Source organism: Engystomops pustulosus, chromosome 1 (genome assembly GCF_040894005.1).
Source record: "Engystomops pustulosus chromosome 1, aEngPut4.maternal, whole genome shotgun sequence".
In the NCBI taxonomy this organism is placed as follows: Eukaryota; Metazoa; Chordata; class Amphibia; order Anura; family Leptodactylidae; genus Engystomops; species Engystomops pustulosus.
In genome coordinates, this window is record NC_092411.1 from 186609823 (window position 1) to 186635353 (window position 25531).

Below are 25531 nucleotides of genomic sequence, written 5' to 3' on the forward strand. Positions count from 1 at the left end.
GGACGAGAGGCTGGAGGAAATGGAGAACAGGGACCACTCCATGTGAGTAGGGGTAGGACTATTATCTGTAAGTTTGGGGAGATTGATGAAAAAAAAACTAATGTAAAGGAAGATAAAATGAAAGAGGGGTTTTATATGTTGCAGAGTTGCATTAGGGGTATGTATACCACAGTGCACAAGACAAAAGGGTACGGCCACTGTATGCAATGGCAACAAATGTAAAAAATAAGTTTTATATACTTTACAGTTAATGAAATTTCTTTAGAAGTTTCTGATGAAAATTTTGACATTTGGCTCAATAGTAAGAAAAGGCCTGGACGCCAGGCTGATACCTATACTGTGAACTGGGTAGAATTACTGCTGGTTTGTAAAGCACTGGTGATGTCTGTAGACATTGCAAATGAGAAGCTCAGAGAATACTGGAAAGTTGTAAATCTCTACAAAACTTAGTTTTCTCAGCCACACTATCCTCAATATGTTTGTATGGTTACTATGAGAAATGTTATTCTTCAGGAGGAAATGATGAAACAGCCCGATGCCTATATGTCATCCGCAAGTTATGTTAAAGTGAAGAGGGATCACACGGGCATTGGTGTCATCTGCTGCCACCTAGTGGTTAATTCATATACCGCTGCACAGACCTAAATAATAAGGTCAAACCCTAACAACAAATAACAACAAAAAACCCTAATAAGGAGAGAAAAAGGGCTATTTATATTAGGATTATTTTACTTTTATATATGAATGAAATCTGCTCTTATGAAGTAGAAATACATATCAATTTATACTGCCACAGTGTCCTTAAGTTTTTCTACCAATGACATCTTCTATAAGACAGTGGAAGTGCCTTCAAAATGAACAATGTTTTAGTAATTTTGTACAATTGGTTGGGTTTTCAAAAGCCATCTGAAAATTCACTAATAACAGACTTTATAATTGTGCTGCAAAGAATACAGCTCAGTTTTTGGTGCAAAAACCACTAGAATTTGTCTGCACTCTATCAATGTCACTTTCCACCACTGATGAAACAAATACACAATACAGCCTAGTGTAGTGTCATAGCAAAGGACTATTACTTCCACCCTGTGGCCATAGTTACCTTCATCTACAGTAAACTGACAGCTTTTGTCATTGTAGAAAAGGATTTTCTTCTTGTCTGGTCTGGTCACAAAAATGATTTGGTCTCCCAAGGCCTTTTGAAGAAAAAAAAAAAACTTATTTAGCATTTTTTTAACATGGATTAAATATGACTTTTTAAATGATTTTGAGAGGGTGGATAGGCCCCACCTATCTATTTTAGAAAGCAGTAGAAACAGAAAAGGGCAGCACGTCATATATATGCAACCACCACACTGACATGTAAACATGATAAATTCCCTCCTATACCTTTATATGAATCCCACTAAAAAATTTTTCATGCGGCTGCAGTCAAAATTCAATCTATGGTGTCTTTATTAAACACACAAACGCCAGCATGTAATGAGGAGACAGAGTCTATGATACAGAGGGAAGGAAATCTATATGTGTTTTATAAACACCCTGGTGGTCAATATGCCACAACTGTGAATGGCTCTACAGTCGGTGAAGATTTTTCTCTTTTGAACTATGCATGTGGGCTACCTCCTCAGAGCCCCCAATTGTAACCGGTTTGGATGGACACTTATAGAATGACATTTACTTCTTATACCCCACCAACAATTCTCACCAATCCACAAGATATGCAATAAATATTACACTCCAGGGATTCTGACTACCAGGACCGGCATCCACTGCTTCTCCAGGATAGGCGTGAGATAGGATTAGAAGGCTCAGAGACAACTGGTAACACTGTACCTGACTGAAATCACAAGAGGAACTATTATCAAATTCTCAAAGAAGGGCACGATTGGGTTTTGGGCGATGGTAATCGATCACCAAAGCGAAGACATTTAGTCTAGAAAACTTCACTTTTACCCATTACTTATTTCTGGCTATTAGGAGACTTGCATTCTGCACTGTCAGCATAATCAATGCAGACAGAGTGGAATACGTTATACAAACTGTCCAGTAAAGACGGGAAAAAAACACTTGGGGCGATATAGAAAATGTTCTATATTCTGCTGCGGCATGTCTGTGCGTTTCTGCTTTTATGTCATTTGGCTCCTCCCTCTTCTATGAGCACCTGTATTTTGAGAATTCAGATAACCCTTAAATGACTTTTACGTTTCCATTTTTCACTCCCCATCAGAGGTTCCATTAACACTTATATGAACATCAAACACTCGCACAGGCAGTTTTACTGCTTCAGGAAAGCCCCATGTGGATAAATCCGCACAGGACTTCTGTGGTTGATGCAAGCTGCAGCCTCCTCATGTCTCTTCACTACTGCAGCTCCTGGCCCAATACTAGGTCATGTTACTCAGTACAAGCTCTAGTCAGATGACCTTCTAAAGGAGTAGAGACCAGGGACGGCTTAAAATGGGCTATTGCCCATGGCCCCCATCCCCACTAGCCCCCCTGACAGTGGAGACAGCATGTACTCAGAGGACAGGTGCACTTCCACCCAGCAGCATTTATTATGAAAGCTGATGGAGAAGGCTTCCAGCTTTTTGCTATACTTCTGCATGCACATTGCTGCTTCACATGGAGGTTGCACGTACCTTGATAGCTTTCTGTGCATTCGGAAGCCCTTCTTCTATGTCTTCCAGCAAGATTCCACCTAGTCCTCTCTGGTCATGCTTATCCAAGAGTCTTAATAGAGCCTTTTTGTCCTTCAAGTTGTATTTGGGCTTAAATGCGTATTTACCATCAATAATGTCAATTTTAGGATTGTTTACCAAAGCCTAAAAAGAAAACAAATAACATTTTGTCACACAGTTTTCCCAGGAAAAGTAAGGCCTAATAAATAAAACAAAGAATGTATATCTTTTTAAAAGTGTAACTCTTAAAAAAAACGTTCTGAAGACACATGTGGTCATAGTGGGAAAAACACAGACTCACTCTGTGGTCATTGTGCACTTCAAAGTGTTACTCGTAGTATTTAATATTCCATGCAATGTATCAGAAAGATGGGAAAAAAAATCCTCTGGCAGGGTTTTATGCAGGTCTTGCTATGAGATCCCCGTTAAGGTTCTCAACTGTCATTGCACCCAATCACTGCTCAAAGATGAAGTCTGGGGGGGATAGGAGCCAATCGTATCCAAGATGGTGGGGATCATATTTTGCTGGTGTTTAAGTTCCGCTATTGCGTTTCACAGGAGCACATGTATGGTTTACACCCCCTTAAAGTGAACCTATCACCACATTTTTCACAAATACAGCTAGTGGAAGGTTCCCATAGAGCCCATTAACTGACACCCTTCTTTTAGCTAAAAATTGTATCAAGTCAATGTGGGGGGGTCAGGGGGGTTGCCTCCTCAGGCTGCCATCAACACAGGACATTTAGCCTCTTAACATTAGCAAATGTGTACTCCATGCACATATATCTGATTAATGAAATCAAAGCATGCCTTCATGGAGTACAGTTTGCTAATGTTAAGAGGCTAAAGGACCTGTGACGATTTCCCTCTGGTCACAAGAAATTATTGCTGAATGCTGAAAAACTGATAAGCTGCTTGATTCAACCCGAGGAGGCTAAAGGACCTGTGATGATGTCAGCATGAGGCCACACCCACCTCAACCTGCTATAGATATCCCTGGATACCAAGTAAAATTATAAAGCTCATTATATGGGGATTTGAGGGAAACAATAGCTAAAATAAGAGGTGTCAGTTAGTTAGTTATTAGGGCTCTACGGGAACCTGTCACTAGCTGTATTTGTGAACAATGTGCTGACAGGTTCCCTTTAAAGGAAATCTACCAACAAAATTAACTATGGATAAACCAGGGACATTTACTGATAGATCCAGGCATTATCACACTGGTAATCTTCTTCCTTCTAAAATCTACCATTAAAATTAAGCTAATGAGGCTGAGGGCTGTGAGGGCATTACCAGAGCGTCTCTGTATTGCAAACTCATAGGCTATTAGAATGTCTCACTATCCCCCTTCCTCTCTCTGATGTTAAGCACAGGAAGTTTCAGCACACAGTGGGAGGGAGAAGTGCTCCTGCACAGTGTAACAGCCTGTGAATCTGCAGCACAGAGGGGCTCTGGGTACCACCCCAGTAGCCTTTCAGACTCATTTGCATAGCTGTAAAAGTTCATATGTATGCTTATTGTGTCCCTGTATCTGATGAAAGCTTAAGTCATGTAGCATCCTACTGTGACCTGACAAGGATGTGGTCTCCTATACAAATCATCAGTTATCCTCAATCTGCATACACAAAGTACATTATAACATTGATGAGGTCTTCTCTAGGATGTTCTGAGTTGATGCCCAACCACAGCAGTATTGTTCTATACCCAATTTATGTTGTGATGGGAGAGCTATTGTTGGGCTAGAACTCACATCAGTGATCACTATTAGACATGTCACTGTAAACACAAGTTTTTTTCTGAGCTGGGCTATCCAAAAACCAAAGTAATTTTTTTTTACGGCAACTTTAATAGTGGTTCTCTCCGTTTCTGTGAAACATCCAAACACAATCTTAAATTTAAAAAAACATCCTGTTTAATGTGTCAACAGATTTGTGTTTTAGAAGCCATGGTTCAGTGGATATAAGTGTTTGAAGTGTGCACCCCTCCAGCTGAGGGCAGAATATAGGAGGAGCTGCAAAAATGGAAAGACCTTGTTTACAGTTTGCAGACGTACATGCACCATCTGCATCTGTAGCTGGGAAAGGGGGATGGAATTATGCTGTACATATTTATGATATATATTAGCAAACGTTTATTCAGTTTAACAAATTAAAAAAAAACTTTAAAAATGGGAAAAATTGTCTATTTGTCCAATTCGGCAATTTTTTTAAAGAAAAAAAACATTCAATTAATAAAACTATCATATAGATAAAGTTTCACATGTCATGAAAAAAACTAAGTAAAAATTGTTATGATATGTAAAGTTTTGCTAAAGATAAAATCATTTAAAGACATGCTTATAGGTCAGTGGTGGCGAACCTATGGCACGGGTGCCAGAGGTGGCACTCAGAGCCCTCTATACGGGCACCCTTGCCATCACCCCAGGGTAGAGATTGTCAAACAGGACTCAAGGCCTCTTGCAGTCCCAGGCAGCCCAGGACCCTGTTAGGAAGCTACAATGATAATCCAAACTTCGTATCCTCCTTTCTACTGTATTGGTGTCATCAGGTGCCCATACAATTTAAACCTGTGACAGAGCAGGGAGTAATAAGTTACTGCTTAAATTGTCGCATTGGCACTTCGCGAAAAATACGCTGGATTTGGTTGTAGTTTGGGCACTTGGTGTCTAAAAGGTTTGCCATCACTGCTATAGGTGGATGTCAGCTATAAAACACAGCTCCTGAGTCCCCGGCATATTTCCCCACCAGAGCTCCACATCATACAAAAACTATATTACCTCTGACATGAGCCATTGCTTTTGCTTCATTCCAATGTCCAAGTGCTGGGTTTCATCTAATATTTCATCCAATGTCAGCGGATGTGTGTCTCCACGCTGATGTCGTGTCTGCATACAGTAGAGTAAATATATGAACAAAAAAACACCAAAAGAGGCAGTCAGAAAATTTTCATTACAGAAATTGCTTTAAAAGACACAAGACTCGCCCTGGACTGTAAATCCACATGACACTGGGCATAGATGTAATGAAAGTCATTAGTGATCAAACCAAAAAGATTGTTTCCAACTTGGAAGGAAACTAAGGTTACAGCAGAAAGAAGCTTAAAGCGTAACTGTAAAGTTACTGACAGAAAGTAGTGAGAGACATGGAGAGCTGTGTTTGACAACAATTCCAACCATTCCTGTATCATGCTGCTGGCTTCTTCCTAGCCTGAGATATAAGGGTTCATAGATATATGAGGCCATATGTAATATCCACTGAGCTTTTCCTGAAGTGGGCGGGAAGTTCAACTTCCTGGTTGCAACATCAGAGCAGGGCATTGAAGCCACAGCATTGAAGGCATTCATACAAATCAGGACAGCATGTTTTTAACTGGACGATCTAAAGAATGTGATCGATGTAGTCTCAAGCTGTTCTACACGGTTTCCTATGGTTACTCGGAAGCATGGCAATTGGAGAGCAGCCTGGGGAGACTAGGTAAAACATCTGCCAGCTGCTGAACACCTGCAGATAGCCAATGCTTAGTGCAGAGTGAGGCAAAAGTTTTTATACTTTACAGTTGTACTTATAATATCATATTTTCTTGTGTATAAGACGACTTTTAAACCCCCCCAAAACTTCTTTTCAAAAGTTGGGGGTCGTTTTATATGCGAGATCAGGCAGGACACATTACTGAAGCAAGATTCAATAAGGTGCCCCCTGCAGCAAACGCTTACGCAGGTGTTAACTCTTTCGTCATCACTGGCAAAGCTGCCGGCAGCAAGTGGGCTCCACTGTCTTGGCTTAGCTCAAAACTAAATCACCTTTCCCCACTCCCCTGAAGCAGCGGCCGCTGTCTGCTTTACTGCTGTGAACAACATCTCTGAAGCTGGCAAAGGTGCGTGATGACATCATCACGTCTGCCGGCTTCAGAGGCGGTGCATACAGCCATTGTTCACTGCAGTAAAGAAGACATTGGTCACTGCTTAAGGGGAGCAGGGAAAGGCGAGTAAAGTTGGGGCTGATGTGGGGGGCACTGTGGCTAGTTGATGTGGGGGGCACACATAAACATGTTAGGCATCGCCAAGTCCCAAAATGTCAGATCAAAAAGTAATAGCGATTATTCCAGCAATTAGCCCTGTAATGGAAAATACCACCCAAATGTCCGAAACGTCACTTTTATATGCAACAAAATTTAATAAAAAAGTGATCAAAAGGCTGTACAGGCCTCAAAATGGTATCAATGAAAATGGGCTCATCTCTCAAAAAATATCATGTCACCATACTGTACACCAAAGTATAAAAAAGCTATTATTGCCAGAAAATGGCAAAGTGAAGACTTTTTTGTACAGATGGTTTTGATAATCAAAATTACAATATTGAAATCAGAGCAGTTTTTTTTTTGTGCGCTGCAAGAGGGGTAGTCTTGTACAGCGAGCACAGGCAGTCCCCGGGTTACATACAAGAAAGGGTCTGTAGGTTTGTTCTTAAGTTGAATTTGTATGCAAGTAGGAACTGTATACTTTATCATTGTAATCCCAGCCACAACTTTTTTGGTCTCTGTGACAATTGGATTTTTAAAATGTTGGGTTATCATAAGATTCAGGCTTAACAATAAATCTTCATTACAGACACCTGTGATAACTGTTATAGATGATTACTGTAGCCTAGGACTAAAGTACAATTAATTACCAATATCCAGAAGTCTGTTTGTAACTATGGGTTGTATGCAAGTCGAGTGTTCTTAAGTAGGGGACCGCCTGTATATCCCAAACTCTAGATTTTAAATAATAATACTGCACTGGTTGAAGTAGATGCACTTTCAAGGCATTTTGGTCCAGCAAAGGTTGAACTCTGATCACATGGCAACATTGAGGCCCGCGGCACATGTGGCGTTTTAAACCCATTTTTGGCACGTTTTTAAGCAGTCCGTTGAAAAACACATGCGGTTTTTGGAAACGCATGCGGTTTTGACCGGTTTTACCAATGATCTCCATTAAAAACGTTTTTAACGGACTGCTTAAAAAAACGGCCCAAAAACTGGTTCAAAAAGCCACGTTTGCCGCCGGCCTTAAAAAAGATCATGCAACATAGATAAGCTTATCATAGGCTTGGGTATATATAACTGGCTCCTGAAGTCAGTAATTGCAGTCTATATATGTAATAGAACAGCCAAGAAAAGCATATATCTAATATTTATACACTTGCTGTCACTAAAACAATTAACATGTAATAACAATACAGGCGGTCCCCTACTTAAGAACACCCGACTTACAGACGACTACTAGTTACAAACGGACCTCTTGCTGTTGATAATTTACTGTACTTTAGTCCCGGGCTATAATAAACAGGTATAACAGTTATCAAAGGTGTCTGCAATGAAGAGTTATTGTTAATCCGGGTTCTTGTGACAATCCAACATTAAAATACAATTGTCACAGAGACCAAAAAAATTTGACTGGAGCTGCAATTATAAAGTATACAGTTCCGACTTACATACAAATTCAACTTAAGAACAAACCTAAAGAACCTATCTTGTACGTAACCCGGGGACTGCCTGTAAACCTAAAGGAAACAGATAATAGAAGAAGTAATGAGGTGTTAATTGTTTTAGTGACAGCAAGTGTGACAGCATATTAGATATATTCCCCTTTTTTCTTGGTATATACCCACTGTATATACTTCAATATGTTATGTGTATGTAGCCATTTGATCTTGTCGGGGTGACATGGATATAAATGGGTCTTGTTTTACTATTAAAACCAAGACCCATGTAGATCCATGTCACCCTGACAACATCAAATGGGTACACAAACATAACATATTAAAGTATATACAGTTGGTAATAAAAGTATTCAGAGCCCTTTAAATGTTCCACTCTGTGTTTCATTGCAGCCAATTGGCAAGAACAAAAAAGTTTTTTATTCCATTAATGTACACTCTGCACCCCATCTTAACAGAAAAAAGAAATGTTATTATTTTTGCTAATTTATTAAAGAAAAACTGTAACATCACATGGTCATCAGTATTCAGAGCTTTTGCTGTGACACTTATATTTAACTCACATGCTGTCCATTTCTTTCTGATCCTTGAGATGGTTCTACTCCTTTATTGTAGTCCAGCTGTGTTTAATTAAACTTATTGGACTTGATTAGGTAAGGCAAACACCTGTCTATATAAGACTTCACAGCGCATTTCAGAGCGCATTATGAGGTCTAAGGAACTGCCAAAGGATACGGAATTGTGGCAAAGCACAGATCTGGCCAAAGTTACAAAAGAATTTCTGCAGCACTTGAGATTCCTAAGAGCACAGTTGGCTCCATATTCCTTAAATGAAAGAAGTTTGGGATGACCACAACTCTTCTTTGACCTAGCCGTCCGGCCAAGTTAGGGAACCGTGGAAAAAAGCCTAGTGAGGAAGGTATAGAAGAACGCCGAGATCACAGTGGCTGAGCTCCAAAGAAGCAGTAGGGAGAGGGGAGAAAGTTCCACAAAGTCAACTATCACTGCAGCCCTTAACCATTCTGGGCTTTATGGCAGAATGTGCCAACAGAAACCTCTCCTCAGTGCAAGACATATGAAAAATGAAAAATAAGATTCTGTGGTCTGGTAAGTTGAGGATTGAACTTCCTGAAATTCTAATCATATGTGTGGAGAAAACCAGGCACTGCCCAAATGGTGAAAATCTTAGTTTTGCACCATTTTTGAGATTCATTTTTTTCTTATTATATTGCGTTTTTTATTAGTTTCATTTGCCCATAATTATGCTCCTTTTCCTTTCATGTTGTTCCTTTCTCTATTTCAAGAGTTCCTGACCCTTTTCATATGAAAAACTTGCGCTTGTCAAATTGTCTACATTTTTCTATGTACTGGGCCCGTTTACATACACTTCATTCATTCATTCACCACATCACATGTTCTCACTATCACTGGTGGTTTTACTTTGCAACTTTTGTCACCCTACGCATTTCTTCTTATAGTAAGTATTTATTTATTGTTATCATGCTATGTGTTTATGATTAGATATATCCCTATTCTTACACTATCATGTTGTTATATCATGGGCGTATGTGGAATATCCTGTCGGTATACTTATATGTGTTCACTACATATTATATAGCTTTGATCTTGTGCAATATTGGTAGTTAATAGCGATCACCACAATGTTTCTTTTATTGTCACAATTCGATAGCTAAAACATCATTTGTGCCGTCTCTTGTGGTTATTCGCATGCGCGAGTATTATCGCTGCAAGGAGCGATGTCTCGCAGTGCTTTGTATCCCCATGCATTCGCGCTTGTGGCCGAGGGCACTGGTCTCGGATGGATGACACAAGTTCCCAGAAGCTGTCGCACGTAATGACAATTTAATTTGCGTTGCACACTATTAGCCAGTTTCTCCTCAGATTCATGTGCAGGTAATTTCTCTTGCTTTATGATTGGTCTCCCAATATTTAAAAAGAGATTGGGTTTAGTCTGCAAAACACTCCCCTTGATAAAGCGCAATGGCGAAAAACATGTCAGGGTTTACGGTGTGTGATCCCTCCTTTGGTATGGTATTCTAGTTTCCTCTGTGTTTTGACCATACAGGTCTTCACTGAATCTGATGTTAATTTTTTTACAACTCTTTATCTACTTGCTATTTATTGTATACTGGAGTACTGTATGTATGTAACCTACCTCATGGCTTATAAGTGGCAATACTGTTTGCACACACTTTTTTAACCTGTTGTGGTCTTTCATTTATTGTCCCATCTGAATTAGTTTCTTTGGATCAATAAAGATTAACCTGGTTCTATACCCTACGACTTTTTTTTTTCCTTTTTTTTCTGATCAAGTTCTATTGTGCTATACGTTCCATACCGAAGGTATATTTTTTGTATTTTGCCCATGCCATTCAGTTTTGTAATTTTTATATGTTCAATAGGCTGCAATGAAACAAAGAGTAAAAATATTAAGGAGTCTGAATACTTTCTGTACCCACAAGCTTCAATAATATTCTGCAGAGATCTAGAAAAGAATATAAAAGTTAGGTTTAACGCTCTCCTGATCTTCATGCATTCACTGTTTAATTTGTTAATAATGAACATAACATAAAATGAAGAGCTGCTGTAGTGTGTAAAGAGTACAAGGCAAGTGCAAAATGTATGTATGCTTACAAAAATGCTTAAAAAAAGGCTAACATTGCTTGCATGTATAAATACATGATTAAAAGAAAAAAAAATTACCTTCATGTAGTTGACAATTTTTGCAAGAACGCCAAACTTGTAGTTTGAAGACCCAGAAAGGCTCTTGAGATTAAATGCTCCATTGCCTCCCTCTGTCAAAGAAGCATAAAGATTAGTCATTAGAACTACAATGCAGGAGATATATCATGTTGGACACCAACCATAAACTCTACTACCTTTATCCATGCACCACGTATGTTTGTAAAGCTTCCGTGTGGCTTCATCACTTCGTAAACACATGTGGGCCAGACGTTAGAGACAGTGGTGTAACAACAGCCGTAGCAGCCGTGCCCCACATGCGGCTTGGCCCGGTCTTCCTACCCAACTCACTTGCGGCCCGGCCCTACCTGTCCACCCACCTCACTTGCGGCCCGGTAACATATATAATATATTACACACAATGTATTGCATATACTGGATGCATGTGTATATATGCGTGTGTATGTTGTGTTTATATGCTGTGTATGCTGTATATACGCTGTGTATGTGCGCGCGTGTGTATATGCGGTATATATATATATATATATATATATTTTGTGTGTATATATTATATATGCTGTATATGTGTGTGTTGTATATACTGGATATGTGTGTGTGTGTGCTGCCAGCCCCTTTTAGTATACAGCCACCCATCTGGAAAATATATACTGCCATTCCATGCCTCGAGCAGATCCTCTTCTTTCTTCATGTGAACCGATGCCAGGTCAGTGACAGGTCTGTGCACACAGCCCGGCCACTGCTGACATCATAGCTTCTGCGCACGGACCTTACGCTGACCTGAGTACTCAATTTTTTTTTGTATTCTAGAGTTTAATCCAAGTGGGGTTTTCAGCACAAAGTCGGCAGTGTATAACTCAAAGTATAAATGGTAATTGTGTGTTACAATTTACCTTGCACCCTGACAGAATCCTCTGCAAGTACCAGGGGTTGGCTTTGGTTTGGATGCATTTCAAAAAACAACACCTGACTCGTGTGTGCTGCAAACTCCTCAGCTCTGAGCACCCACTTTTGTGCTCCCGTAGAGCTCATGTGAACAAAAAGGTGAGTGATGAGCAGTATGAAGCAGACAATTCACATTGTTTTTTGAAATCCATCCAAACCAAAGCCCAACCCCGGGACTAAACAGATTCTGGCATGGCGAAAGGTAAGTTAAAACACACAATTATATTGTAATACAAATGCTTAGAGAAAAGCAGAAAGTTATATGTGCTATGCAGGTGTGATGGGCTTCTGCAACCTGTCTTTAGTGAGGTCGCTGGTGACAGGTTCCCTTAAATATACACTCAGCACCCTATTTTGACCGAAAAAGCAGACATGTAGATAGTTTGGCTAATTCATTTCACAAGAGAAACTGAAATATCCATGGTCATAAGTATCAGACCCTTTACTCAGTATTGAGTAGAAGCACCTTTTGAGGAAGTACAGCCACGAGTCTTCAGTGAAAATTAGGTACCCGGTGACAGGTTCTCTTTGACGAGCAAAATAACTTTAGTCCAAACTACTTAAATAATATCAGGAATTCAGTAATTGTGCCTCTGCATAAGCAATACATTACTAATTTCATCTCCATAGACAACAATGCGCTAGATCAAGGTTACATCATTCACGAACAGCTGATGGAGACTGGCGTACCTCAAAGGGAGAGGCCTGCACTTTTTCCAGAGCTGAATCCCATTGACAATTAAGGGGACTGCCCTGCCTGGCTCATAACTCTATACCCCAGAACCTGAATGACCTAAGGGCTGCCCTTCAAGAAGAGTGGGATACCATGCCTCAGCCGACTTGTAAACAGCATAAGATGTTGTTATCACATTGTAATTGATGCTCTAAAGTCTACTTTTCAAGTTACAGAAAATTATGTTTGTGTAGGGGTATACCAACCACTGTTTTTGGCTTTAGTTTCAAGAAATTGTTGGAGATAAGGATATTGCCATTATTTGATTCTACAATATAATATCACTGTAGCATTAAACATAGATGTGATATTGCTCTTTCATTAATTAACAAAAATCCTAAATAATATGCCAAATAAAAAAAAGGGTTATTTTTAGGTCACATATTCATACATATAAAAAACAACTAGAGTTCAGTTCAGACCAAATTAAGGAAAATCCCATAGTCATATAAAGTAGCCTCAGTTGTTAGGACCTTAATATTTATATAGGATACTGAGATCATTGTATGCTGTGTACATATTTACATGACACTGGAAGATATCCAAATCATAATCGTAGGTACATGAACGCTTTAGAGATGCTAAATATTGCTGAAGATAAGGCCTGGCTCTGGACATGTAGATCAGGTTTCAAAGGGGGTCTGAGTATTGATGATAAAGAACAGGAAATCCATAGTGGCAGGCAGGCAGACAGGCTTCCCCTATGGAGCGCACACTCCTTTGGGTGGAGGGATGGGATGCTAATGAAGCAGTGAACAGTCTGCTGGCTGCATTCTCCTCTATCCAATGGCAGCCGAGCTCTGTGACATCTACACTGTGCTGAGCAATCCAGACTGAGCAGCAGAGCAGAGCCCGGCAGCCTCTTACACAGGAAGGTAGGTTCCCAACAATAAAAACACATCTTTCCTACATACGGTGATCAGAATAGAGTGAGAATGGCAGCGGATTACAGCCTCACACACCCATTGTAGAGGAGATGTGCTGTGCAGGGATGGAGACATAGAATATTTAGTGGATTATGGACCCATTCTTTCCCAACACGGCTCACACCCCGTTCTGTCAGCCAGTCACATAACCTATGCAGGCTCTCCTCATCACAACACATAGCTAAAGCTTCTGATTACATTTACCCAATTTTGGTCTTTCACGGCATACTGAGGTTAGCACATATGGTACCAGTAAAATATACAGTGACCAGTCATTAGATAAGATTAATCCATGACATATTGTTCTGCCTCCCTTACTCAGCATATGTCTTCACTATTGGATCTTATATTACCTGTCTCTACTGGTGAGCCACATTGTGGCTGGCAATCTAGTTAGAGCTCAACTCCCCTTGGTGGTGGCAGCCCATGACAAAACATGAAGTATTTAATGCATAAAATGCAAGATCTGTACCATTCTGCATACACTAATCTTACTGTAGGACACAGTTATACACACAGCTTGCTTTAGTTATTTATAAATTGAAACACCAAAAAGGACATGTTTTCAGACACATTTCAAGTGTGTAAACTGGTCTCCTTTCCCCCTAGCCATGTCCAAAATGGGAAACTCATGGGTCAAATTGCTGAACATTAATATTCAAAAAAGTAAGGTGCAAACTAAGCCAATGTAAAACTGGTAGAAAGTTAAATATGTGCCACATTCATCATACAAAATGATTCACTGTAATAAATGTAATGAATATTACAGTAGCACTGTAGTAATATTTCATTAGGACGTTAAAACATCCAGGAATGTGACATCTAGGAGACTACTGTCCTGCAATCATGATTTCACCATCGTACAGTAGTCTTATAGGGAGGCAGTAACATTCGAGGTGACTAGGGTTCTGCTGGTCCTACTCCCTTCACTGCATTAAGTCCTTAAAATATGGCCAGCGCACACCGTTGGGAAATTGTTTGTGTGAATAAGACCCAATTAAGAGTCATTTTGCTTAAAACCCCAATGTACCATTAAGTGGCTCCTTTTCAAATACCCCTTGAGCACCATTACAGGAGAAGTGTACAGAGTATTGAAACAATGTATTACAACAACAGATAAGGATCTCCAGTACTAGAGAGAATATTTGTGCTTCTTTATTGTGTGGATAAGGGGCAGCAGCTCTAAAGGTGTCCCATATACAAACTGGACGTGGCCAGTTTGGCTCTGTTGGTACACTGTCATAGCTGATGTTAGGTTACATTTACAACGCGTCTTTTGGACACATTGGGGCAGATTTATCAAGCTGTCTGAAAGTCAGAATATTTCCAATTGCCCATGGCAACCAATCACAGCTCCCCTTTAAAATATTCATGAGCACTGGTGAAATGAAAGCTGAGCTGTGATTGGTTGCCATGGGCATTTGGAAATATTCTGACTTTCAGACTGCTTGATAAATCTGCCCCATTATGCTACACAAGGAAAGCTCCTAAAATACATGCTAAACATATCCATATACTATACTACCAGATGGGGCCTCCTTTTTGCTCAGTACATGTCGTATTCAGCTGAAAACACTGGATGGAAAAATAAATCAGACTGCAGTATATCATCCAGCTTTATGCTGGAAAAAAACAATACATGCTATTATAGGCTAAGGGGGACAGATGCAACTGTAGGTCATCCATCTACGGCCTCCCCTGAGTGGTAGGAGTTTCCCCAGAGTGATGTCATGGTGGAAACTATGTCAATCACTGCCTTCTGTCAATGTTCACTCCTTCTGTTGTCAGGAGTAGAAGCTGAACTGAAAGTATCCCACTATATAAGCAAAAGTGTCATACGCTGCTGCCCTGCAGTTCTCTTCTGGTATTACATTGGCTAGCACAGCAACCTACCATTAAGGCCAAATGCTAGCACATACACATCTATACTTTGGGTAACACAACATTAAAACCTTCTCCAATGAGTATCTTATGTCTGAGGGGTTTTCAATAACAGAGGATTTTACAGAGCACTTATTAAAACACAGAACTGACAAAATCCAAGATAACAGCTATATCCTCTGGAGACACAATGAAAATAACACTGCATTAAAGCCGTCTGATGGAGAGACATGGAGATAATGCTATAACAAAATATGGAAAGCAATTCTCATCTACACAGCGCTGGTTAAAACTGACACAACAAATCTAATGTCATCACAATATCCGCTGCATTTTTTTTTAGCATTAGAACAGCTTTTACTCTAGAAATGGCACAGCAGAAATAATAGAATCTCAGAACGAGAGAATTTATATAATAAAAAGGCTTTCAGTTTTCACATAATAAGACCGTCAACTAAAGAATCACAGATTACATCATTCCAGGTTCAGCAACACGGAATAGCATCAATGTGGACACAATGTCAGGCTGCTGCAGTTTTAAAAAGGGGTTGGAAAGAGTGGAAAAGTTATCTTTTATCCATGGGATGTGATCAAGGGATGGGGTGCCCAAATAATGGGAACTCCACGAATTAGCAGACTAAAGACTCCACTTTAGGGCTCATGCACATGAACGTATGGGGGGTGTATATCGGGCACATCGTGTACTCACCGCTCTATCTTATGACCGTAGGCAAGGCCGTGCGCCACTATTCTCTATGGAGAGGGTAGCGACCAACGTGTGACCATCGGCCTGTCGCTGTGCAGGCACACGTTCGTGTGCATGCACCATTACTGTAGAGGGGATGGTTATTACAATAGGCAGATGTGACCCATTCGTGAAGGATTAACATGCCACTACAAAATGTACGACACCATCCTTAGTAAACGATACAAATCTGCCAAGAGAATTCAAGCCCCTTCAAAAGGCAAACCCCCACTGATCTCATACTGATGATGATTATGATTATTATGGTAGACATTCAAATAAAAAAAATGGTTTCAAACTCCAAGGAATAGGTACCAAGAAATAATAAGAGACTGCCTCTGCTAAAGTGAAATACAACGCTCCCCAAATGAATTATTTAAGTGTGCCAGACGTCTCCGAGCTTAATGGTCCACTGAGAGCTAGGTCTTCAGTAGGCAGTAGCTGCTTGGAACAAAGACCTTTATTAGCACAAATAAATGATAGGCTCTTAGAGGACTTAAAATAACTTGCAAATCCCTTGGATACAGCAACAGCCACAATTAATGAGACAAAGCAGGGAACTTCAGAGCACTTAAAGTCTAAGCTTTGTAAAACATACCGAGTCACAAATAATTAGAGACTTGTGTAAAAATTAAAGACATTTTTTCCAATTAGAAATTTCAATGTGCAGATGTAGTGGCTGGATGGAGCTCTTTGGAATACTAATATATCTCCAAAAACAAAGACTCAAATATTGAGCCTGGGCTTTAACGCAGGGGCTACTCCACGCCCCAGTAGCTGCGACTATGGAACTCTCTGCCACAGGTTGTTATTGCAGACTCTATGTACCGTACATATGCGTGTATAAGCAAAGTTAAAAAACCTCAACTTGACTTATACACAATAAAAAACAAAACCAAAAACACTTAAATACTCACAATCCCATGCTTGGTGTGGCTCCTCTTTTGTCTATTGTGCCGGTTCATACTATGATGTGGCGTTGTCGCCACTGATGCGGTCATAGTGTGTGCCAGCAAGAAGATCAGGTAGACGTGTCTCTGCCGGCTAATACAGCACAGAAGACAGAAGAGGAGCCGCACCGAGCACAGGGGGCTGGCTGGCTATATACTGGGGCAGGGGCTGTCTGTCTGGATATATACTGGGAGGCTGTGACCAATGCATTTCCCACCATAGGCTTATACTCGAGTCAATAGGTTTTCCCAGTTTTTGGTGGTAAAATTAGGGGTCTTGGCTTATACTTGAGAATATACGGAACATATTCAAGAGAGGCCTGGATGCTTTTCTGGAGAGCAAAAATATAATGGGTTATGGGGAAAAACGAGTGTTTAATTCTTTAAGGTTGGATTTGATGGACTTGTATCTTTTTCCAGCCTTACATACTATGAAAGGAGTATAAAAATCTAATGGATTTTGGTGCAGACCCTCCACACATTTTTCCAGGCATATTTTTGCAATCTTGTCCAGTCTTAGTTGAATCTTTGGAAATGTTTAGAATATCATAACAAGTTTTTTTCCATGACAAGTGAGACTTTTACTTGGATAGGTGCAAATAAAAATTGCAATTGCATCTGCAACTGTGTATATCTTCAATTCTCCAATATCTGTTCTGGGAAAGTACTACAAGTCACAAGTGGGAAATCTATGATGGTATTACAACTCATCTGGATCTGTCGCAAAACTTATCACACAAGTCACAGGACTCAGCTTCTGCATAGGCACCTATCAGTTATCAAAACCAAAATCAGTCACCTTTCTTGGCATTTATGTTTTAGTAAATATTTAAATTATTCCTGAAATAACATGCATTTTTTGGTAGAAGACCATTTTGTGTTGTTATTTTCCTTACTAAGTTTTGGGAGAAAATAAATTGACAACTGGGTTTTAAATGTCTAAAAGGAACCTCATCTGGGACCTCATTTTCACTAAAGACAGGTTACAGAAACACATTACACCTGCAGTGCAAATCTGCCTTTCTGCCTTCCCTAAGCATTTGCGTTACAATATAATTGTGTGCTATGACTTGGCTTTGGATTGGGTTAACTTTGGTTTCCATGCTTTTCAGAAACCACCACGTGACTTACCTGTGCTGCTCACTCCTCAGCTCTCAGTCACCACTTTTATGCTCATTCATAGGAACAAAGCTTACAGCCTGCTGAGCGGACATCAGTGGGTGAGGGAAGAGCTGTACAGGAGCACAAAGGTGGGGGCTAAGTGCTGAGGAGTGAGCAGCACAGATAAGTCACATGTTTTTTGAAATGCATCCAAACCAGAGCCAACCCCTGGGTCTAAAACTGAGGATTCTGTCAGGGTGCAAGGTAAGTTATAACACACAATTATATTGTTATGCAAATACTTAGAAAAGGCAGAAAGGCATATGTGCAATGAAGTTGTGATGGGCTTTTACAACCTGTCTTTAGTGAAAATGAGGTTCCTGTGACAAAGTTTGTCACTACAAATTGACTAGGGACACCTAGTTGTCAATCTATTGATAAATATTTGTCAAAGGGTTGGATTGTCATAGCACTATAGGGAGCCATACCAGTAACCAGAACCCTAGATGTACCAATCAGAGCACGAAATGCCACAGAAAAACATACTACTTCAGAAACCAAAATACTGCATTGAAAGCCGACAATGGATTATGCTAGAGAGACCTCACAGTAGGCAATAATAATACTGGAGATCCCCAGAGCAGAGATTATTTATATAAAAAATAATAAATCCTCTCCTGCTCCCTACACCACACCGCAGCATCTTCTCTCTCCAAGTGCTGCTCTGCGTCCCGTGCCAATAGTATGTACAGGAATCAGTAACCAAAGAAGAAATTAACCAGAAGCGGGAGTGGACCTGGAAGCAGTACAGTACAGCTTCCTGTCCTGCTCCTGGGACCATTCTGTTCTGGGTCCCGATGCCGGTACATTCAACCAGCATTGAGAGTGAACTGGTAGAGTGTGCAGTAAACACTGTACACATGAAGTAAAAAAAAGGCTATAATTTGTTACTGAATAAATTCCTCTACATTGGAGTCTTCTGAAAAGCTTTCACTGTACTGTAACTGATGTTGCCGTTTCTCGTAGTGTCTCTGAAGAGTGCCTAACAAGATGTCATCTCTTGGCTCCTGGAAAAATGAGACAACCCTGATCCAGCAGCAAGTTGGTTTTCAGGTTCAGAAGATATACCCATTCCATGATGGTTGGAACACTGCATGTTTTGTTATCCTTGTGCTCTTTATCCTGACTGTACTCTCTCTGGTCCTGCTGGCATTCCTTTATGAAATGCTGGACTGCTGCTGCTGTGCCAAACACAAGACAGTCAAAGATCTAGAGAATGAACCAAACCCAGTAAGAGCTCTTATGAGCAGCATGAAGAAGCGGAAGACCGAAGTTGTTTAGCACCAGCACAGGATGATCCATTATTTGCTTCAGAGGACAATTTGTGGGGAGAAGCCATCACCTTTATCTGCTTATGACAGCATACACTTCACCTCTGGCCTCCCACCTATACCACTCTTTGTGTGAGTTGTTCAGCTACCCTTCCAAGTTGTCTTACCATGGACTCTCTCTCGTTTTGTTGCAGGTTGCACACTCATATTGGAACATGAGGCATCTATTCTGCTGGTTAGCTAAGTGATACAAAATGGTGCAACTAGTTTCTGAGACTTTGATATATGGACATGAAATTTGCATTAAAGTTTTGTCTCAGTATTAATCCGAGTACTTTAATAAAGTCAATACAGCTGAAAAGTGATGTCTTTACAAGGCCAAGTTTATTACCATTTTCTCTGTATAGCTATGTACATAGATACAGTAAAAGCTGCAGACTATAGCAGCCATTCAACCTTTCTTTTATTTGTACCCAGACACAATCATCTCTGGTAATCCAATAATATGTCCACAACTAAATTACATACAATACCCACAAGTTGTGACAATGTTGCTTTCTACCGACATAACCAATCTCAAATTGAATAATGTTTAAAAAAATAAATAAATAAAAAATAAGAATCTTTTCTTATTTTTTTGGTGCACTTGTGCACCAGTTATTTCAGGACTTCCAACATAAATGCAACAACCAGGCCCTTTTTTGTTTTTTCTTTCCATTTTTAACTCCCCACCTTCAAAAATCTATAACTTTTTATTTTTACACATAAAGAGCTGTGTGACGGCTCTGAATCACAAATTGCACTTCATAGTGATGGTATTTAATATTCCATGCTATGTAGTTGGAAGCGGGGAAAAAAATACAAATGCTGTGAAAACGGCATTTGCGTCGTTTTCTTATGGGCTTGGATTTAACGGCTTCCACTGTGCGCCCCAAATGACATGTCTACTTTATTCTTTGGGTCAGTGTGATCAAGGGGATAACAAATTTTTATAATTTTTGTAAAACATATGAAAACATTAAAACCTGTACAAAATTTAGTTTTTTTTACTTTGCCTTCTTCTGGTGCTAATAACTTTTTCATACTCCAGTGTACGGAGCTGTGGGTGGTGTCATTTTTTGCGACTTTTGATGGCGTTTTCAATGCTACCATTTGTAGGACTAAATGACCTTTAAATCACTTTTTTTGAATTGTATATGTTTTTCAAAATGACAAAAAAGTGCAATTTTTTACTTTTACGCTATGTTCCATTACGGGGTTAAACACGGTGAAAACCCGTTATTATATCTTCATAGTTCGGGCATTTTTGGACGCGGCTATACCCAAAGTGTTTATGATTTTTACTAATTATATTTATATCAGTTCTAGGGAAAGGGGGGCGATTTGAATTTTTAGGTTTTGTTATTATAATTGTTTTTTTTTTTTACTTTTTTTTATTTTTACTATTTTTTCACTTTAACCCTAGGGTGTGTGATCGATTCTGCCATTTACTGCCATACTACAGTATAGCAGTGTAAAGCGATTTTCATCCTCATACATTACAATGTGCAATTAGCACACTGTAATGAATGGGTTAAAACGAGACAGCCTCGGGTCTTCGGAAGCTGTTTTAGCTATACTGATGGTCAGTATAAAATTCCATAGTGTTGGAAGAGTCTCTCTAAGCAGACACATTATGATCCCTGCCTGTGTGCCGACAATGTGGTTACATTATCAGGCTACAGGTTTATCTACACTTTCATTTAGTTTCTAAACATTCTAAACTAGTATCTGACACATAGAAAAAGAGAGATGAGACAGATCAGAGATCCATGAGATAGATAGATCACACAACAACACTGCCAACTCAGCTATAATGCAGACAGTTATCTCTGCTACATGCCTCCTTCCCCTGCTATAATGATTTTATGTGTGGGTCTCCAACATTGGGGCCCAAGTCTAGCACACAGTTGTGTGCATAATGCCTTAGTAGCTTCTTATGGCTGGCTTCTGATGCCTGCATTAAGCAAAAGGTCTTTTACTGTATAAGCAAATGCTCATTGCAGCCCTGAAGAAGTTGGCTCCAGGACTCACTTTCACACAAAAATACAGCCAGTTAAAGAGGACCTGTTACCATAAAAAGGTACTACGAGCTGCTTACTAAAATAAGTCCTAGTCCGGCCCCCTCATGAATATGCCACAAAGCTTTGAGCGTGGTCCGGCATTCCTATTGTTCTGATAAAGCTAGCAGTTTATGACCGCAAAAAATGCGGTAGCGCCCTTTAGTAAGCAGCTCCTAGTGCCTTTTTTATGGGTGACAGGTCCTCTTCAAGACGAACAAGTGGAAACTTGTGCAACCAAAGATAAACATACTGGGGCAGATTTATCAAACTGTATACGACAGAATTCTGTTGCAATATGCACCACAAAAAAAAAAAAAGAAATTGTCTCCGCAAAATTTATGATACCCCTAGCCAATCACAGCCATTTACTGGATTAACTGTTCAGCCACCAATCTGGTATTATGTTCGGATTGCACGGGCAGAACTGAAACATTGGGCCCCCTCATCTCTACTGTTTACTTTCCTGGGTCTGACATATACTGTGGTTCACTAGAGTGCCAGCCACTATACAGAACAGAGCTGGACTTCTCTTGTTCCGGTATTGAAAGGCGATCAGTGTGGGTCCAACACAACAATTGAAACATTAATATTATAAACCTGAAAAACTCCTTAAACTGGGCAAGGTTTATCGCGAATCTATAAATGACAGATTACTACAGAAAATAGAATCACATAGTCCACATTTCTATGCTGATGCTTTCCCTTCTTTTCTAGATAGGCACTTATATAAGTTCTATATCTGTCACACCTGACACTGGTTCCAATCCCTGGAGCATAATTTATTCCCCTCTCAAATCATCAGAGATCCATATATTGTTACCTGGTTAACAAGCGGATATGCAAGGCTGTATGGCACACAAAGATTTCTTCAGACACTAACCTGAGCTCTGCTTAGAACCAGATGTGCCACCAATATCAAGCTTGGCCTTCTTCTTCTTAGACTCTGAGGAGGCAGATGAGCGTTTCTCTACTGCAGGAGTATTCAAAGCTCTCTTCTTGAAAAGCTCTCGATCTCGCAAGAGTGCTGGGTCCATGGTGCTGTTAAAGATATTAATCACTTTAAATAGGCAATAATATACAATTTATAAAAAAAGCACCTTCGAATTTCTTATGGGGAAGATATATAACACAATTTTAAGACTGATCCCACAAAGTCCACAAATAAGTTAATCAAATAGAGCTCCCACATGCTGCTGCAACTTTCCAACGCCAAACTACCTCCAGTGCTTCAGTAGGGCCACTTTGCAGTGAACTCACGTGGAGGCATTAAAAATTCAGAAACAGCCTCCTATTCCCTAAAATATTCCCTAGTTTATCATACCAAACAAGAGCCTCAATAGAATTCAAGTAAAGAGTAGAAGAGAGAAAGGGGCGAAAAATTATAGCATAGGTACAAAAGAATGTAGGATAATGTATTAGGTAAAGGAGGAGATAAGGGGGTGCCTGGTGCGGGGAGAAGAGAGTACTATGAGAATCAGCAGAGTCTCATAGTGAGATAGAGTCTCAAGTGTAGAATTTGGCTTGTGTACCATGGATAGATGAGGTGAGGTCCTCCACACACATGATGTTGTTTACTTTCTCTATTCGCATGGCTATTGTGGGAGAGGCAGTGTGTTTCACAGAAAGGTGCTGGAACATGCCGAGATTACCAAGAAGCGTAGTAAGGAACGCTTGTAAGTCCGAGTCGAAATGTCACAGAGATGGAGGGGAAGAAGAGGAGTCTCCCCACAAATCAGTGAGATGAGACGCCGTAGGGGATGGGATGAGAATATGGCAAGACCAGAATACAATGAGAAACGTTCACTGCTCCTCTACGCACCTGTGGCAGGGACCTGTTTGAATATCGTGTGTAACCGAGTGGGAACTCTGTGCCACCTCGCTAAGAGTTTGTATCCCACCTCCTGAAACCTGGAGCTAATCGAGGTACTGTGGCATAGTTCAAAAACATAAGCTTTCAAAAGATGTCTTGTTTTTGGAGAATTGAGAACAGGGGGGCAGAGAGACTAAGAAATACAGCAATTGTTGAGCCCTCCCTAAACCCAATGGTACAGGGTCTGTAAGGTCCTGCACGGCATGTGTAGAAAGCCAAGAAGAGTTTTCCATGAATTGCATGGCGAGCAGCCATGTGATAATTTTTAAATTCTTGGAGGCCAATGCACCCGGATATATTAGGTAGAAACAACGTAAAATTTTGTCAGGCTTGTCAGCCCAGACAAATTTGTGTTGGAGAGCACCCAGAGACTTATTAAATGCCTTTGGCACTTTAATGAGAATGGCTTGAAAAAGGTAGAGTGGGTGTGGCAAGATGTTCATTTTGATCATAGCACAGCGTCCGAACCATGAGAAAATTCCCTTGGTCCTTCTGGAACAGTCTTCCCCCATGTTTTTGAGAATTGGTAAAAAGTTTAAGGTTAAGGAAGTCTCTAACATCCTAATTTTGTCCAGTAGGGTTGGACAGTTGCACAGAAACCCTTAACTGAGAGACACTGGGGTCTCTGAGTGTTGTGCTGGAGACCCTGGCAGTTCATGAGGAGACGTGTCCCAGCCAGGCAGGAACCGTCCGTGGTTCTGCAGGAGCAGGCCGCATATTGGATGCTGAAGGCCGCACCATTTGGCTGGAGAAATATCTCCATGTTCGGGACGGCTGTCACAGACCAAGGACTGGAAGAGTTGCGGGAGCAGCATGAAATATATTGGGGTGCCAAGGAGGCGAGTATAAATGTCAAACCCACTGGAACTTGTATCTTGATGTCTATACAGGAACTTGGATCTGAATCCTTTACATGATTAGGAATATTTTTAGCAATAACTTTTGAGCGTAGAGCCATGGTTTGTGAGGCAATAATATATACTGGATAAGCTCAAGGAAAATATGTATAGTTGTAAAATTCTGCAAAGTTGTGGGACCTTAACATCAGCAACACTGAAAATATGAAAACTGCAGTATTATATCAGATATGTAGAAAAAAAAAAAAAAGCAGCTTGTGAAATGCTAATTTTTTGGGTTTAATTGTGTCCCTTTTTTAAAGATTTCTTATAGTAATTCCTTTATTTATCACACACAGATTACGCAGCGCTACACAGAGCATGCCAGATCAGTCCCTCTCCCCATGGGACTCACAATCTTATCAACCTACCAGTATATTTTGGAGTGTGAGAGGAAACCGGAGGACCTGGAGGAAACACACGCAAACAGAGAACTTACAAACTCTTTGCAGATGTCTCTCTACACGTTTCTGGACTTTCAAGAGAAAAGAAGGTGCTAAGAATGAGGATTGTGTGCATTGTGGATTTTCGGCACTTGCGGTGCAGACGCTGCTTTCCCACTGTGTATTATAGCTTTAGAGTTCACTTATGGATAAATTCCCGTCCTGGATGTGTAACAACAATACCACAGCTCAACTTGTCAGTGTTCTGATGTGAGCATTAGAGATGTGCACTTGTGTCCTCTTTCTATTATTAGATATTTATCTCCAGATGTTACCCTTTACCCACTTCTGCCTAGAACTTATACCTTCACTAAAAAGACACCTCAACAGGTTTTGTCCCAGTACATTAAACAGTATTTTATAATGGGGCCTAAATAAGGTGCAATTTGTCCCACATAACACGGATATAATAGGTTTCTTCACATAAAAAAAACATCATGGCTTTTGGAAAATGGGGAGTATAAAACAGAAGTGGTGTGGTCGGAGTAAAAGCAGCAAGCAGAGATGTTGAAACACATAAATTGTAGAATTTCCAAAAAGGTGAAAATAATCGTAGCGGACGGACAAGATCCACCTGTAGTAAGGGGGAACTGTGTACTGCGAATCATATACGACCCCAATTATAGATCGGTCCTAGAGAAAACAAGCGCAGCTCTGGCCGCTCCCCGATACCCAGCACTGTGTCGTCCGCGGTGCACATGAACCCCCTCAGACACCTCTTAGCAGTTTTAT

At 40.3% G+C, this 25531-nt stretch overlaps 2 protein-coding genes across 5 annotated transcripts in view; one reads left to right on the forward strand and one right to left on the reverse strand.

Annotated features, from left to right (window-relative positions):
- GTF2E2 (general transcription factor IIE subunit 2) overlaps positions 1-25531 on the reverse strand; it is a 31424-nt gene that overhangs the window by 5711 nt on the left and 182 nt on the right. For 2 of the 3 annotated variants that reach the window (XM_072115250.1, XM_072115234.1), the window contains exons 2-6: positions 22471-22628; positions 10880-10971; positions 5455-5562; positions 2640-2822; positions 1100-1193 (exon numbers count right to left, since the gene is read on the reverse strand). In XM_072115250.1, coding sequence (XP_071971351.1) covers positions 1100-1193; positions 2640-2822; positions 5455-5562; positions 10880-10971; positions 22471-22624 — 631 coding nt within the window. In that variant the 5' untranslated portion in view covers positions 22625-22628. Of the gene's footprint in view, positions 1-1099; positions 1194-2639; positions 2823-5454; positions 5563-10879; positions 10972-22470; positions 22629-25373; positions 25496-25531 lie in introns of those variants that run through there. The other variant, XM_072115242.1, reaches the window with a different exon arrangement.
- SMIM18 (small integral membrane protein 18) lies at positions 13289-19853 on the forward strand. Of its 2 annotated transcripts, none has more exons than XM_072115152.1 (2): positions 13289-13429; positions 19184-19853. In XM_072115152.1, exon 2 carries the CDS (start codon positions 19208-19210, stop codon positions 19496-19498), a length of 291 nt encoding a protein of 96 aa, XP_071971253.1. In that variant the 5' UTR covers positions 13289-13429; positions 19184-19207; the 3' UTR covers positions 19499-19853. The 2 variants fall into 2 exon arrangements, with proteins under 2 accessions (XP_071971253.1, XP_071971262.1); XM_072115161.1 differs by lacking the exon at positions 13289-13429 and adding an exon at positions 18398-18421.